At 40.7% G+C, this 15826-nt stretch overlaps 3 protein-coding genes across 4 annotated transcripts in view; all 3 read right to left on the minus strand.

Annotated features, from left to right (window-relative positions):
- The window catches only part of LOC110854105 (solute carrier family 35 member F2), a 28783-nt gene extending 23503 nt beyond the window's left edge, over positions 1 to 5280 (minus strand). Inside the window, exons 1-2 of the mRNA XM_035854935.1 lie at positions 4556 to 5280; positions 3670 to 4426 (exon numbers count right to left, since the gene is read on the minus strand). Coding sequence (XP_035710828.1) covers positions 3670 to 3980 — 311 coding nt within the window. The 5' untranslated portion in view covers positions 3981 to 4426; positions 4556 to 5280. The remainder of the gene's footprint in view (positions 1 to 3669; positions 4427 to 4555) is intronic.
- Positions 5281 to 7621: 2341 nt separating this feature from the next.
- Positions 7622 to 10738, minus strand: LOC110854346 (filaggrin-2-like). 2 transcript variants are annotated; one of them, XM_022102776.2, is made up of 3 exons: positions 10550 to 10738; positions 7943 to 10438; positions 7686 to 7869 (listed from the first exon to the last, which is right to left on the minus strand). In XM_022102776.2, the coding sequence occupies exons 1-3, from the start codon at positions 10641 to 10643 to the stop codon at positions 7775 to 7777; spliced, it is 2685 nt and encodes an 894-aa protein (XP_021958468.1). In that variant the 5' UTR covers positions 10644 to 10738; the 3' UTR covers positions 7686 to 7774. The 2 variants fall into 2 exon arrangements, with proteins under 2 accessions (XP_021958467.1, XP_021958468.1); XM_022102775.2 differs by having other exon boundaries at positions 7622 to 10438.
- Positions 10739 to 11179: 441 nt separating this feature from the next.
- On the minus strand, positions 11180 to 12226 carry LOC110854371. The gene is made up of 4 exons (XM_022102799.2): positions 12017 to 12226; positions 11827 to 11928; positions 11585 to 11667; positions 11180 to 11505 (listed from the first exon to the last, which is right to left on the minus strand). The coding sequence occupies exons 1-4, from the start codon at positions 12162 to 12164 to the stop codon at positions 11302 to 11304; spliced, it is 537 nt and encodes a 178-aa protein (XP_021958491.1). The 5' UTR covers positions 12165 to 12226; the 3' UTR covers positions 11180 to 11301.
- Between the last annotated feature and the right edge of the window lie 3600 nt (positions 12227 to 15826).

Below are 15826 nucleotides of genomic sequence, written 5' to 3' on the forward strand. Positions count from 1 at the left end.
AGCCAGCTATCCATTCCTTTTCCTCGTCTCGCTATCCCTTTTTGCCGTACGGACGTATCCACTTGACTTCATTGAGTCTCCAGCAGCGTACGATAGTACGTGCATCAGCCAAATTTGTTACGCAACCTAATATGGGATCGGCTGAGAGAAAGTCGCTAAGGATTCAACCTGCACTTTGAAGTTGAAAAGTTTCCAGGAGTGAGAGTGAGTGGAAAGTGTGCAAGACAATGAATTCGGGCAGAAAAGGAGAATTCGAAATTCTCAACTTTATTGCAAATTCGGACTTTTTTTTACTAAAATTGATTGGTAGCTGACAATGAAAGTAGGGCACAGGTGGAATTCCCACAAAAGATGAAGAATGTCTCAACGTAGATCCTTCTATGTGATCCCATTGGAGCAAAAAAAAGTAGAGAACCACATACAGAGAAAGAGAGAGCCAGCTTTATCTGAAATATTAGCGCAGAGGGAATATCGTATGCATGCCGGAAAATAGATGCGCTAAAAATATGAGATTTTCACAAACATATTTCGTACTGAGTTACAGTGGCATCAAGATAACCTTACCCCGCCGAATCTCAAGGCCATGCGCGCACAACGACAGGCTCGATCCCGCACAAATCGCCTAAAAACAGGGTCTCGTTTTTACTCTTTAGGTCACTCTAGTGACCTTAATATTTGACCTCTTGAGGTCAAACTTGGCACACACATTGCCAATCATATTCCCCAGGGTGGTTTTCAAGAATTTTGACCTAGGTCACTTCAGTGACCTTCCAGAAATCACCAAACTTTTTGCATAATATTTGGTTTTTACACTCTAGTGACCTTAATATTTGACCTTTTGAGGTCAAACTTGGCACACACATTGCCAATCATATTCCCCAGGGTGGTTTTCAAGGATATTGACCTAGGTCACCTGCGTGACCCTCCAGCAATCATCAAACTTTTTGTATAATACTTTTTTTTTCTGGTTTTTACACTCTACTTTTTGACCTCTTGAGGTCTTATTTGGCCCACGGACTCGCAACCATATTCCTAGGGATGGTCAAAAGTACATGTATTTTAAATACAATTGTATTTTGAAAATACAAAATACGTATTTTGTATTTTGTATTTAAATTCAAAATAATCGAAGTATTTTGAAAATACAAATGTATTTTGAGCCAGTATTGGGAATTGTATTTTGTATTTTACAATTGGAAAAATGTATTTTCACTTCAAAATACAAAATACTTTTCGAAAATACAATTATGTTAATCGCGCTAGCTTGCCACCGAGTAAATGCGGAACGAGCACACGCGAGAAAACAAGAGAACTTTTATAGAAGGTTTAAACGGTAACTGACAACTGAAGTAATTTCGTCAAGGCCTTTAGAGTATTTTTTGGATTCGAAAATTCTGATAACGAGGAAGATGAGGTGGACATTGAAGGGCTTGATTTTCTTGACACACATCTGATATGATCTACGAGATTCTAATTTAGACATTTCACTGTCATCCACCTTTGTTCTCAAATCGCACAAACAGTGTAATGAGCACTTCGAAAATAAGCAAGCAATTATGTAATTTTCGGTTAATTTGTTTTTTTGAATTAGTAAATCAGATTTACTAGTGTAAAGAAATATGTTAAATTTTTTGGATCTACTAAATCCATAAAGCGTGGAGTATTTTGTATTTCAAAAAGTATTTGGATACTAATTATTGTATTTTGTATTTCAAAAAGTATTTAAATACTGTATTTTGTATTTTGGCAAAAAATAATCAAAGTATTTTGAAAATACAAATTTATTTTGGGCTCTGAGGTGTATTTGTATTTTGTAGTTTGAAAAAATGTAAACCAAATATTATGCAAAAAGTTTGGTGATTTCTGGAAGGTCACTGAAGTGACCTAGGTCAAAATCCTTGAAAACCACCCTAGGGAATATGATTGGCGATGTGTGCGCCAAGTTTGACCTCAAAAGGTCAAATATTAAGGTCACTAGAGTGTAAAAACCAAATATTATGCAAAAAGTTTGGTAATTTCTGGAAGGTCACTGAAGTGACCTAGCTCAAAATCCTTGAAAACCACCCTGGGGAATATGGTTGCGAGTCCGTGTGCCAAGTTTGACCTCAAGAGGTCAAATATTAAGGTCACTAGAGTGAACGAGACCCTGTTTTTAGGCGATTTGTGCGGGATCGAGCCTGTCGTTGTGCGCGCATGGCCTTGAGATTCGGCGGGGTAAGGTTATCTTGATGCCACTGTATCCATATGTGACAAACCACAACAATAACGTATGACTGAATATCACCTAGATTTTAAAGCTGGGAAAAATTGCTTGATGGAATTTATGATTCTCTCCTTTTTACCAGACATGATTCTATTTCTTCAAATGACTCGTCGTCTCATCAATGTGATTCCCCGAAAACCTGAGATTACACCCGTTCATTGAACAAATTGAGGTTGGAGACAAAAATAAATGGATTTGATTTGGACAAGAATTCCAACTTTTTGTCCCAAATAACGCTCATGATCATGATCCAAACATGGCTCATGAAAGCCAGACGTGACTTTATGAGATCCCATATTACACATATTGGATCTTTCCAGTGTCGATCCCATCTCACCCAACAACCATCCAAAGTAGATCAGTCCCATCACCCTCAAACTGTATGTACGTGGTAGCCAACAATTCCACCGTGGCAGGCAGGCGAAAGCTCCAAAGGCCCATAATATTCAATGGTCTTAAAATTGAATGTCGTTTACAGTAGAAATCGGCAATTCAGTTCAACTTCAACCTCCCCTTTTTTGCACATACACAACTTTTGGCCTGCTGGACAATGCCACCACCAAGAGGACAAAGATAACACCGCATAGAAAGCACATAGTTTACCATATCGTGGAGAAAGCGCAACGATCAAGCCAGCCACCCTTTAACACGTTCCATCAGTATTAGCAGCCAAGGGAGATTACATTATTGCCTGATGGTCACACAGACACACACGTGCCAAAAGAGAGAAAGCGGAGGACTATTGTATTACACGCTGTAATCCCCCTCGACCCAACAACAAAGTTGACTCAAGGCAAAGGGACCAATAGAAATCCAATAGTTTTCGTAACGACAATGACAACGACACCCATAAGAATGAAGAGAAGAAGAAAGCGGACCTATTGGTTGCATGCATGCCTTCGAGAACGTCTTTCTCTTGTCGTCTTGGATCATGATTTGATATTTGGTTCCAGCCGAGCACACCAACTGAACTATATCGAACAGAAGATCAGATTGGATGTGGTTCCAGGATCGCGGAGAATGTTTCAAGTTTTCTTTGAAGAAAAAAAAGGCTTCGAAAAATCGAGTCACTTTCTTCCAGGGTAGGGTTGCCAATCGGGCTGGACAGTGAAAGAATGGTGGGGTAGAATGAAAGCTAAAGATTTTTGGAACCCCTCTTTTTTTCTTCCTCTTGACTCGATCAAGAGATGTTGGGATGATTTTATTTACCATTTTTTTCACCGATTTTTTTTACCGCACCTTTTTCCCCGTATTTTTTCGGAGTAAATACGATATTTATGTTGTAGACGGGACTGCTACATCATGAATTGTATATGAGGAATATTTTATTTGATTTCGGATTGTGTCGTGATGTCGCAAGTTACCAGGAACTTTTCGGAACAATAACATGACATGAAAATTCTTACCCTTTTCCCAAATGCTCCAACTGCGCTTCTATAATATCACAGATTCCGGTCTTTTGATTCCTTCTGTTTCTCGCGTTATTATTATTATTCCGTCGCGATGATGACCCTTGATCTCCTTGGTCGTCCTGATGTTCCATGTCATCCACGAAATCCGACAGGCCCACGGACTTCTTGCCGTTACAGTTGTTTACATGGTTTTGAATGTGGTTATCGTTATTGTGATGATTCATTTTATTAATATTGTCCTTGTTGGTGCAATTTGCTTTTTTTAGGGTTTGGCTCTGCTCCGCTTCTAGTTCTAGATCGAGCATGGTTTCCGGTTGAGTATTAAATTCGAATTTTCTTTTTATTTTTATTATCGCTGGAAGAATGAGAAAATGGTGTGGGATCCGTTAGCACGTGAAGACTTGCATATCTTTTTTTATATTTAATATTGGGGCTATTATTGGATTGGGACTTCCGGTGTGTAGTGGGGCGCTCTGGAGCAGAATGGCTTTGATAGGAGGATGAGATTCACTTCTTCTTTGAGGAAATAATTCTTTGCGGATGGAAAGAGAAAGTTTTACACATATATTTTCAGCCTGTAGTGCGATGATGATCAAACGCCGGCAAGACGACGTGCTCTAGTCTCTCGGTGTAGTGTGAATCCACCCAATTCTTGGTTACTGGCAGGAGCATTTGTGAGATGTGATTTAGTCCATTGTACGACAGAGTTCTTACTTATTTTGCACCGGAAGAGCACAATCCCATTCAATAACTGGAAAGAAGAAGAGCTTTATTATTGTTATTATCCTTTAGCAGAGAGAGAATCCTCTCGTCTCTTTCTCCTGATCACGGGGAAAAGGAACAGAGAACAGTGGGTGGTTTATGGAAGGGAGGTACGTACGCTGATAGATACGTATGCTGTGGTTTGGTTGGACTGGAATTTCTGAATGTCGTCGACGTCGCACACACAAGGTTTGTGCCTTGCTTGGCTTGGTTTTAGAGTTTTGGCTTGGTTTTCTACGGATTTAAAGCCAAAATAATAATGTCGGCGGCGGTAAGGAATCTTCTTCTCTTCCTAGTTTTCGGTTTGGTTGGATGGTTCGAGACCAAAGACACAATGCACCATTACCACCACCACCATTATTGTTCATTCAAAGCACTGACTAAACTCTTTTGACAATAGTTTACTATCGACATAGTCCAGAGAAGACTGGGAAAATATGAGAAAATAGTCTAGTCGGGAGATGATTCTTCTCTCATATTATTATTAATATCGAACCGTTCAAGTAATAATTTCGATCCAAATACCACAAAGATCAACGTCAATATTTCACAGAATTGTATAACAGGTAAGACACACGGAAAATATTGACCAAGAAATTCAGCCAGTTTTTCAATAAACTTTCAATCTGAGGAGATTGATCAAAGTAATAATATTCAAGATTATGCAGGTATGTTTTCCATGCGGTAAAAGCATATTGAAAAGTGAGTGATTTTGATATAGACAGACTCGATATTTGATTCGAAGTTATCTTCAAAGATGAGACGCAAAGTGAGACGAGAGATGTATGTAAGCCGGTCGAGAAATAGAGAGAGCGAAACTTGTAGGACAGACAGATCGGCCGAAATCCCAACCCTGACTGGGAGAAAGTGCTTGCTTTCACCCGGTTTTTGTCCAACTCTCTTCACGTACAACTTGGTAGAAAAGCGAGGTTAAGCCAATAATGTGTAAGTAGTTGGTTGAGTCTTGTTGTCTCCAAACTGGTAATGTTCCCCAGAAATTGTGCCGTAATGGGTTCACGCATTGTAAGTCGTACATATGTAATAATCTGTCTCATTTATGTATTTCTTATCTATCTATTTATTTCTTATGCTGAATATCCAATATTATTGAAATACAATTTTTTCCAAGTGATGAGTTGACAAATCAACACATCATCTGCCGCGATGAACGGCAATTTATGGCATTGGTAAATTTCTGATTGCAAGAGTGAACACGTAATAAATACGGGACGGGTGTGTGAGGGGAACACCGTGGTTTTGGTTGGTTGTTGAAAGATCTCGGGGAAAGTCAGCCTTGCGTAAAGAATGAAATAAAAAAGAAATGATGTCCAGAGAGAAAAAGTGTCCTCTCTGAGGAATTTCTGCTCCATGTTACGTTTTCCTTATCAGAAATAGACACACACACATGAGCAATAAAACATAATGAAATGAGTGAATCACAACTGGTCTTCTGAGCAGTCAAGCGATGTGGTGATGTCCCTTGTTGAATTTCATCTTCTTCTTCGATTCGCTCGCTTTTCATCACCATTTAGCGAGTGAGACGGACCAAAAGTCCGATCTAATGTCGCAAATAATTCTGATAATGTCCTCACTTCGTGTTCAATTCGAGTGGGCAGAAAGAAAGTGATGTGTTTTGTAATTTCGGATTTGCTGATGCGGAAATTAAGTGAGAAGGGGAACTTTGAAATTCGTAGTAAATTTTGGTAGCCGTATAATTAATCGAATAAAGAAGACCTCCATGCAAAATGTTGGTTCAGTATTGGAACGAAAATAGCCTAAGGTAGAACAACAATGATAAAATATATAGCCGTCCACTTACGGAGACATTAATATATATTTGTACGTATTTATTTACCTACGTATGCACATTTTATCTTGATGATGCATAATTTTATACCGTTTTGAGGAGCCATTTTGTATATAAGTACCCCACCCAGGATATTAACTTGCACACAAGTTTTTCCAAAGTGCACATGCATTCAGTGAAAAACGACATGCCCTGAACTGAACTGAACCAAAATTGGGAGAATATTTAATTGAAATTTTAATTGAGTCGGGCTTGTTAGACAGGCTGACTTTACTTTGATTTCAGCGTGCCGCATGTGGCATGACAAGAGATCGCTTTTCACATCATATCACCGCGTTTTACTGCGAACTACTTATTTAGCATTCATCTCCGCTACGCTAAGTTCCCCAAGTCTACGTCGACTGAATTTTGATGGATATACATATGTATATCTAATATGCATATGCATATCTAATACTGCACCATGGCTGGCAGGATGGATGAAAAGTGAAAAGTAAATAAACAAACTTTCTCTTCTCCGGTAGGACTAAAATAAAATAATGAGAACGGCGGAAACCTAAACCTCTGGCGGAAATGTGTGTACCTTTGTGTCTCAAAAATTCTGTGAAAACTCGGGCTTCAATTTTCAACAAAGTTTTCATGTATGTATGTACATATTCACCTGCGGAGAACTGAACCCAGCCAGACAAAAGATGCATATCGAACAGTTTCACAAAAAGTTGTGAGGCAGAAATATATGTAAAGTTGTATATATCAATCGCTGATTTTAAATGTGACCATTGGTGTGCCTGCCTGACTGCCTGCCTCCGTCAAAATTGGTAATTACGCCATTTTGGAATTAAATACGAGTAGAATGTGGTCTTTTCCAGTCGGACAAAACTCTGTGGTGGTGGTTGTGCAATGAATATTAGGTTTGATGCATATAAGTACATAGCTTAGCAGCAGAGGCAAGAGCTAGAGGTTTGTTGAATGTTGGTTTTGTTGTTCTCGTTTGCAGTAGTTTATGAGCGTGTGCTTTCACCGTGTAATTTCATTACGTCTGACTTTCCCTGCCTACTAAAACGGAATCCTGTAGCGGTTCGAGGTATGTATGCAATTCTAAACTCATTTGGGAGAGGAGCACTAGCGTATGCAGCTTCTGAACCGAGATGGATGGACCCTGTTCAAACTTAATAACCCGTGCGATTGACTTGACTTTCACCTTTCTCTCTTTGACAAAATGAAATTTGGAATGCATGACTGGATTTGGAATACTGTGGCAGAAATGGGAAAATGTGAGCATTGTTTTTACTTGTGGTAAAAGCTATCTCGTATGAAACAAGGTACACATGATTGTTTTTTTTTGCTATTTATTTGGTTTTTTAAACACTTGAAAATTGTAACAAACTAAATTATTTGAAATACCGTCACGTTTTTTGTTAGTCCAAAAAAGTTTGAGTTGTGCTCATCAGTTTCGCCAACGTGGTGCTGGGGCGACATTGTTCCTGCAGGCGGTGCAGTCATACCTGAGAATTTCGGGGTGCGGTGCACTCACGAAGACGGGGGCGTTATTGGACCCAGCTGCCACCAAGGGGGCCGATTCTGGCCGATCCAGACCAACATATGCTTGTGACGATCCTTGGGAGCTGGATGAAGAAGATTTTTCTGCATCAAACTTGGTTAATTCTTTGTCCACGCTGGAAGTTTCGAAATTTGTACCAGAAGAAGCGGCTCCTGCGACGTACGGATTAAAGGACCCACCACCATCAGCAGCAGCTACGAATTGGGAGTTGGACCCGGAAGCGGAGGTCGAGTGCTCGGCTGAACTCTCAGATTTGATTGATTCCGAGCTGGAGGCAGAGTTTTGGAATTGTGACCCTTGTCCGGCAGAGACAAAGCCAGAATTTCCGTAGCCACCATTGACACCGGCAACATATGCTCCTTCCGACCCAGACGAGGAGGATGAAGAGGCCTTGTTCTGCTCAAACTTGGAGGATTCCTTGCTCGAGTCGGAAGTTTGGAATTGTGAGGCTTGTCCAGCACTGACTTGTTGGGGGAAGTAGGAAGGTCTCGTTTCGGCGGAGACGAATTGTCCTTGTGAGCCAGAAGAGGAGGAGGCATGTTCTTTGCTTTGCTCGAGTTTAGTTGATTCTGCGGAGGAAGCAGAGTTTTGAAATTGGGCCCCTTCAGCAGCTACGATTTGTGATCCTGCATAAGGTACACTTCCTCCAGTGGCACCGTAATATGATCCAGTTTGGCCGGATGATGCACTGGCGGATTCTTTGTTAGATTCAGATTTGATGGATTCTTTGCTGGAATCGGACGTTTGGAATTGTGCTCCTTCTGCTGCAACGACTTGGGATGCTCCGTATGGACGATAAGGTGCAGCATTTACCCCGGTGGCACCGTAATATGCTCCAGTTTGGCCGGATGAGGCGCTAGCAGATTCCTTGTTAGATTCAAACTTTGTGGATTCTTTGTTTGAGTCAGAAGTTTGAAACTGTGCACCTTCGGCAGCGACGACTTGGGACGCTCCGTATGGTCGATAAGGTGCAGAATTTACCCCGGTGGCACCATAATATGCTCCCGTTTGACCGGATGAAGCACTGGCGGATTCTTTGCTAGATTCTGATTTGATGGACTCTTTGTTAGAGTTAGATGTTTGGAATTGTGCCCCTTCTGCTGCTACGACTTGGGACGCTTCGTAAGTCGGATAAGAGCCAGCATTTACCCCGGTGGCTCCATAATACGCCCCCGTTTGTCCAGAAGAGGCCGAACTGGATTGCTTGTCAGATTCAAACTTGGTGGATTCTTTGCTTGAGTCGGAGGTTTGAAATTGTGCACCTTCGGCGGCAACGACTTGGGATGCTCCGTAAGGTCGATAAGGTGCAGCATTTACCCCAGTGGCTCCATAATACGCCCCCGTTTGACCGGATGATGCACTGGAAGATTCTTTGTTAGATTCAGATTTGATGGACTCTTTGCTAGAATCTGAGGTTTGGAATTGTGATCCCTCTGCTGCAACGACTTGTGACGCTCCGTATGGTCGATTAGGTACAGCATTTACCCCAGTGGCTCCATAATACGCCCCCGTTTGTCCAGAAGAAGCTGAGCTGGACTGCTTGTCAGATTCAAACTTGGTGGATTCCTTGCTTGAGTCAGAAGTTTGGAACTGTGATCCTTCAGCGGCAACGACTTGGGACGCTCCGGATGGTCGGTAAGGATTGTAGCCACCTGCTGCCCCATAATATGCCCCCGTTTGACCGGAAGACGCGCTACTGGATTCCTTCTGTGATTCAGCCTTGATTGACTCCTTGTTAGAGTTAGACATTTGGAATTGGGAACCTTCCGCCGCAACGACTTGAGACTGTCCGTAAGGTCGGTACGGTACATTATTTACGCCCGTAGCTCCATAATACGCCCCCGTTTGACCGGATGATGCAGAGTTGGACTGTTTTTGGGATTCAAATTTGTTGGATTCCTTGCTAGAATCGGATGTTTGAAACTGATTTCCTTGTGCGGAGACGAATTGATTATTTCCCCCGAATCCATGCTGCATTCCTCCATTAGCTGCCCCGTAGTAGTTATTGGATGATCCAGAAGACTGGGAAGAAGATTGCTTATTTTGCTCAAATGCGGTATGCTCGGCACTGTTTTGGGCTTGGTTGTAGGCAGAAGAACCTCCTGTTGCGAGATAGGATGGGACGCCTGGGACAATTGCTGGTCGTTGAACGTACCCTGATTCAACGGATGGTCGTTGGACGTACCCTGGATCAACGGCTGGTCGTGGAACGTAAGGTTGGTCAACGGCTGGTCGTGGAACGTAGGGTTGGTCCACGGCTGGTCTTGGAACGTACCCTGGATCAACGGCTGGTCTTGGAACGTAAGGTTGGTCAACGGCTGGTCGTGGGACGTACCCTGGGTCAACTGCTGGTCGTGGAATGTAAGGTGCGGATACAGGTGCAAATCCTCCAAATTCATTACTGGAGTGAATTCCTTCCGTATATCCGCCTCCTCCTGGAGTGTCAGGTCGTGGGGGTCGGTATGGTAAACTGTTTCCGGGATATCCCCCCCATTGGTTAGGTTGCAGAATGTTGGTGGGTGGGTAGTGGTGTCCCTTCAATTGGTTGCATAGTTCGGGGGGAACATTTCCCGTGTCGTCACCTTCCCAGACGTTGACCAGTCCCCACAGGTCTCTCGGATCGGCACCTCCTCCTGCATACGAATAACACAGTTTAGTAATAAATTCAAGACTAAACAACCCCATCAATTCTTCCTGCCAATATAATTTCTCAATATAAGTTTCCATCCCCTCTGGTTACTTACCTCTTGCATTTGGATTGACGACGGTGCGACCTTGGACCGACGAGATAACGAGTAGAACGCACAGACCAAGAACTTTCCCCTGTTTCCCCACCATTTTAAAAATTGTATGAAAACCGAAGATGATCACAGCAAACGCCAACAACGTTGAGATGAAATGAAACTCACTTTCTGGACAGAAAATGAACTGACTGAAAATAAGAATCGGCAGGATGTATTTATAAGGACACCATCACGTCATCAACTTTTTTAACGTACACATAAAGGTACGACGATTCGAGTCATTATACGGTATGCAACGCTAAAAAACTCATTATGCTCTTGTACACAAATAAGTACAACAAGGTAGACATAGAAAAGGAAAGTGAGCTGGAGATGCTGGATTCACTTTCCATTTAATTTGGCCTTGACCTATATCCTTAACAAAGAAAAGGACCAAAATTTATTAGGTGGTACTTTAAAGATGCATCTTTACAATGTTCATGCAATATTTACCCTAAAAAATTTAAAATAATTTTTATGCTGAATTCTAAAACTTTCGTTTTTTATCAAACATGTGTGAAAATATGTATTGGTAGGTACGTATATATTTCTCGAGTAATGCCATAAATTTTAAGAAAATTAAACAAAACATTTCCAAGTGGTATGGTTTTTATTGCATCCAAATTTTGATTGAGATTTATGTAAATTAATAATTGAAATTCATTTTAAATTGAGAACGATAGTTTTGTTGAATACATATGGAAGAAAGAGATTCACCAATGCCCTCCATAACCCATTCCTGCGTAAGGATATCCCCATTGCCCCCCTCCAAACCCACCCCCACCGAAATACCCTCCATTGTACCCTCCATACGGATAACCATCGTAGTAGTCATCATAATAGTCTTCATAGTAGTCGCCGTACGGGTATGCTCCACCAAACAGGAAGCGGGGTTTGTTCGCTGGGACTTTCACAAACTAGGAATTATAATTTCTATTTTAACTTCAGACCGCTTTTAAATTCCATAATTTCATAAATGAAACAAAATATTGGTACCCTTTTCTGAAGCCGTCCAGCACATCGAGCACAGTTACACGGGGGCTGATGGTCCTTACTGCCGACGGTTTCAGCAACTGTGCCTGCAAAAATATTCGCACTATTCATATTTCATATTCGTTATTTTCGCAAGTTTATTTGCATTTGTTATTCATGCAAATGTGCATGTTTAAATTTAGTTCGATTTCAATTTATTTTTTATTTTTTTAAATAAATTTAATAAATAAATTAATAACACATACCTATTCCTGGATCAGGAGTCGATTCGACGGAAGGGCTCACATCTCTCTTGGTCATGTCCATCGCTGGCTGGAACAAACCGGGTTGTTGGTACATGATCCTCTCTGTAATGAACAATCAGATTGATTTCATATAAAAGTTCAAAAATTATCTCTGGCTTAAAACGTATAGGATATGTAAATGTATCGATACCCATATTTTTTCCCCATGGAACGCGTTTAATCCTGGGATACGTGTACCATGCTGGTGCAGGCTCGACAGGCACTCCCACCGCCTCCAAACAAAGTATGCTGGATGACACGAGGAAGCATCCGATTAAAAAACTGGATAATTTCCGCATTGTTCTGGACAAATGATGATAGGAAAGGTTTAAGCAAATAAATGTCTCCAGAGTTGGTGTTGAGACGCCTTTTTATACATTTTCATATTACCGATTTCATTGTGGGGCATTTGGGTAATTCCGGAAAAAACATGACGCTTGGAGAAGATGTAGTCCATCCAGTTGTCCAAGCAGTGTGAAACTGAGGGTGACCTAGTTCATGGTTCCAAATATCTTGCCATTGGGCTAGGATTCTATGACATCAATCACATCACAACAAGTGCAAAGGAGATTTTTCCCCGTGTTTGGTCTCTAGTCTAGTCGATATGATAATATGTATGCAGGTAGGATTCTTGACATAAGGTACCTAAACTCTGTGATTGGGTTTGTTTGTTGCGCTGGAGAAGAGAAAGTTACATAACAAAGTTCAAGGCCAATTGGAAGGAATTGAGGTGAATCAACAAGAAAACAAATAGTGGTCTTTTGTTGAAATCATGATTTGTATCTTTGTGAATTTGGCTTCAAAAATGCAATCATATGAAATGAAATGTTTATAATGTAAATAAATTTAACAACAGTAAATCAATTTATATGGAACTGCAAATGTACATAAAATATGCATATCAAATAAAATCTGATAAAAAGAAACATACACATAGAATCGTTCACATAGCTTATTTTTTGACATTGGTCAACTGAACAGCTGAAAATTTGTAAAATGTTCAAAAATATGTTTCGTTATATTTTCCAAAAAAAAATGCTTTATATTTTTTTGTATCGCTGGAGAATTATAAAAATATTTGTGCATTATTCTACGAAAAATACAAATTGTAACCAAGTATTTAAGATCGTCCTCCTCTCCAGGCAAGCTCGAGAGGAGACAGAGAGGACACTTCCTAGAAATGCTGGATATTTAATCAATTTTAATTTTTGTACATATTGAAATTGACTATTAATATTTGTTTATGCATCGTCTGCCAGAATGTCTCATTTTCCAACACCAAGTCCGAAACCATCCATCGGTAACCTCAAATTTTAAGCAGCAATGAAATCAAATAGATGAATTTGTACCTACTTATAAATATCCACACATATTTAGCATTTAATGAAATCATAAACTCATCCGAGTCTCGGCTCAGAGGAAAGTTACTTCCGACCCCGTTCGACAACCAAATCTCACTCTTCTCAATTTTCGCCTCAGCATTATGCAAAAAGGATTTTCCCATCGACACCTCCGCTCTCATCCAAAACGGTCGAATGGGTCTCACCTTTCGACAACTTGACGACATGAGTCGCCGTATCGCCAAAATTCTGGCATCTCACGTTGCTCAAATCAATCGGAATCTCAGTCCGCAGTCGCCCAATTTCCAAGAAGCCCCCTCCAACGGTTTTGGCGACGTTGTTGTAGGACTTTTAACCGACGGGAATTATCTCGATGAGCGAATCCTCGTCTACATCTTATCCATCCTGAAACTTGGAGCGGCTTATGTGCACGTTCATAGAGAACAATTACAATCAGACGAAGACTGGAAGTTGTTCGTGCGAAGGGTTCAACCCCTCTTGGTTATCCAATTTGATAAGGACAACCAAAATTTGCCAGTTAATCAGACCCCCAACTTTATTCCAAGTCGAGTAATTTATCCGATTAACACGGACACTGGGAAGCATAAATTGCCACTTCCGTACTTCATCATTAAATCAAGCCAGCTCTGGGAAGATGCTGTAAATGGAGGAACTATCGGGAAACCGGACATTACTCCGCTCCAACTTAAGACCCCTTTGGGTCAGAGGACTGCCATGATTTGCTCAACTTTCGTGCCTGGAAATGGGGTCAGATGGACCAGAATTGGCAATAGGTTCATGAAATAAATTAATAATCTTACCGTCTACAATTTCAAGTAAAATTTCTTGCTAATTTTGTTTCACAGAATTATTCATAACCGAATTTACTGGGAGAAAATGGAGTTTTTCGTTCAAGAAGGGGAAAAGTTTTACCTGACCTATCCAATCTCAGACCCACGTTCACTAGTTGAATTATTTATGCCCTTATGTACCGGCAAACCTGTCCACATTTTGGATCCCAACCTGTATCACGCACAACTATTTCGAAATCCAGCAGAGGATAATCAAACCTTGCAAAATGACAAACTTTTAGCCGAAATTGCAGAACTTGCTCCACATCGATTGAGAATTTCGCCACAACATTTGGAAGATCTCTTAGATTTTGTCCAAGCTAATGAAGAGAGACGTTCAGATTTGGGCTCGATCCGTGTGTGGCTTGTGTCCGGAGGAACTTTTAGTCTAGAACTTGGGAAAAAGTTTTTTGAAACTCTTCCCCCCGGACACAAATGTTTGCTCGCAATATTGTACGGTGCAAATCTGCCCGAAGTCCTGTGGGCCGCGACGTGGGTGAGCTATGCCAACATGAGGGAAATTAGTAGGAGATGCGTGGATGGAAAATTGTGCATGGGAACTCCGATAAATAATATTTTGGTGTCAATTATCGATGATAAGAACTGGAGGGAGTGTGCTGTGGGGGGAAAAGGGGAGGTTTTTATAAGCATGCATGGAATGGGGACAGGTAAATAATAATAGTTTAGATTTACTCACAAAGTGGAATATGAGGCATTATTTTTTTGCAGACGCTACGAATTTTATTCAAACCGGAGACCTGGGACGAATCGTGAGGGACAGAGGAATATTTAAAGTCCTCGTGCTCGATGGAAAGACCAACACGCGGGTGAAAGTTCAAGGGTCCACGATTGACTTGTCTGACCTGGGCGAAACTATTAAAAATAGTGTCAGAAACGTTGAGAAGTGTGTTGTCTTTGTGGCTCCGAGAACAAGGGATATCCAAGTACGATATTTAAATGTATACGTGTATATGCAGAAATACATGTATGAAATATATATATTTTTTAAATTAACTATGTTTTCAGACAGTTGTGGTAGCATATGTCCCTAAAATTAGCTTGACCGTTCACTTGAAATCCTGCATAGAAAAATCAATTAGACAGATTGAACCTCTAGTAAATTCGTTTCTTGAGGTGAAAGAAATTCCATGCTTGGGAAATGAACAAGTCGATTTTCGTGAATTAAGAAATCTGTACACAGAATATTTGACTTTTTGTAAGTACAGCATTTCTCACGATTTCATAAAAGAGTTTTGACACTGGGTCTGACACTGAATTTATTTTAGATGACGAATCGTCATCAGACTGGTCAATCTTCTTGCGAGATTGTTCTCTTTCCTGTGACATACAGGAAACTTTAGAGCAAGAAGAAGAGTGTGCAAAAGTGTTGTGCAAATCGATTGCTACCAGCACTGGAAGAAATATGCTCTACATAGCGAAAAAACTCAACGAGTCATTTTCACGAGTGACAAGTTTAATTTGTGATGCAGTAGAAGGGTTAAAAGACACCGAAGCCATTAAAGCAGTCCGAACCGTGCATGCAATTAAAACTCATGGATATCTTCTCTGTTGGTTAACGCATAAATAAGGAATTGTTCTGACAGCTATATGAAACTTTTGAAAGTATGAATAATTCCACAGCTCCAGAAGATTTTATTAGTTCCACAACTTTAAAGGACCTCGTAAAACGGATGGCATCTGCCCAAACAAAAAACCACGTTTGGAAACGAGAAGTTGACGGAGTAAAAAATCTGATAAGATATCAACCCT

The sequence above is a fragment of the Folsomia candida genome, unplaced genomic scaffold (assembly GCF_002217175.1).
Source record: "Folsomia candida strain VU population unplaced genomic scaffold, ASM221717v1 Fcan01_Sc009, whole genome shotgun sequence".
NCBI classification, from domain to species: domain Eukaryota; kingdom Metazoa; phylum Arthropoda; class Collembola; order Entomobryomorpha; family Isotomidae; genus Folsomia; species Folsomia candida.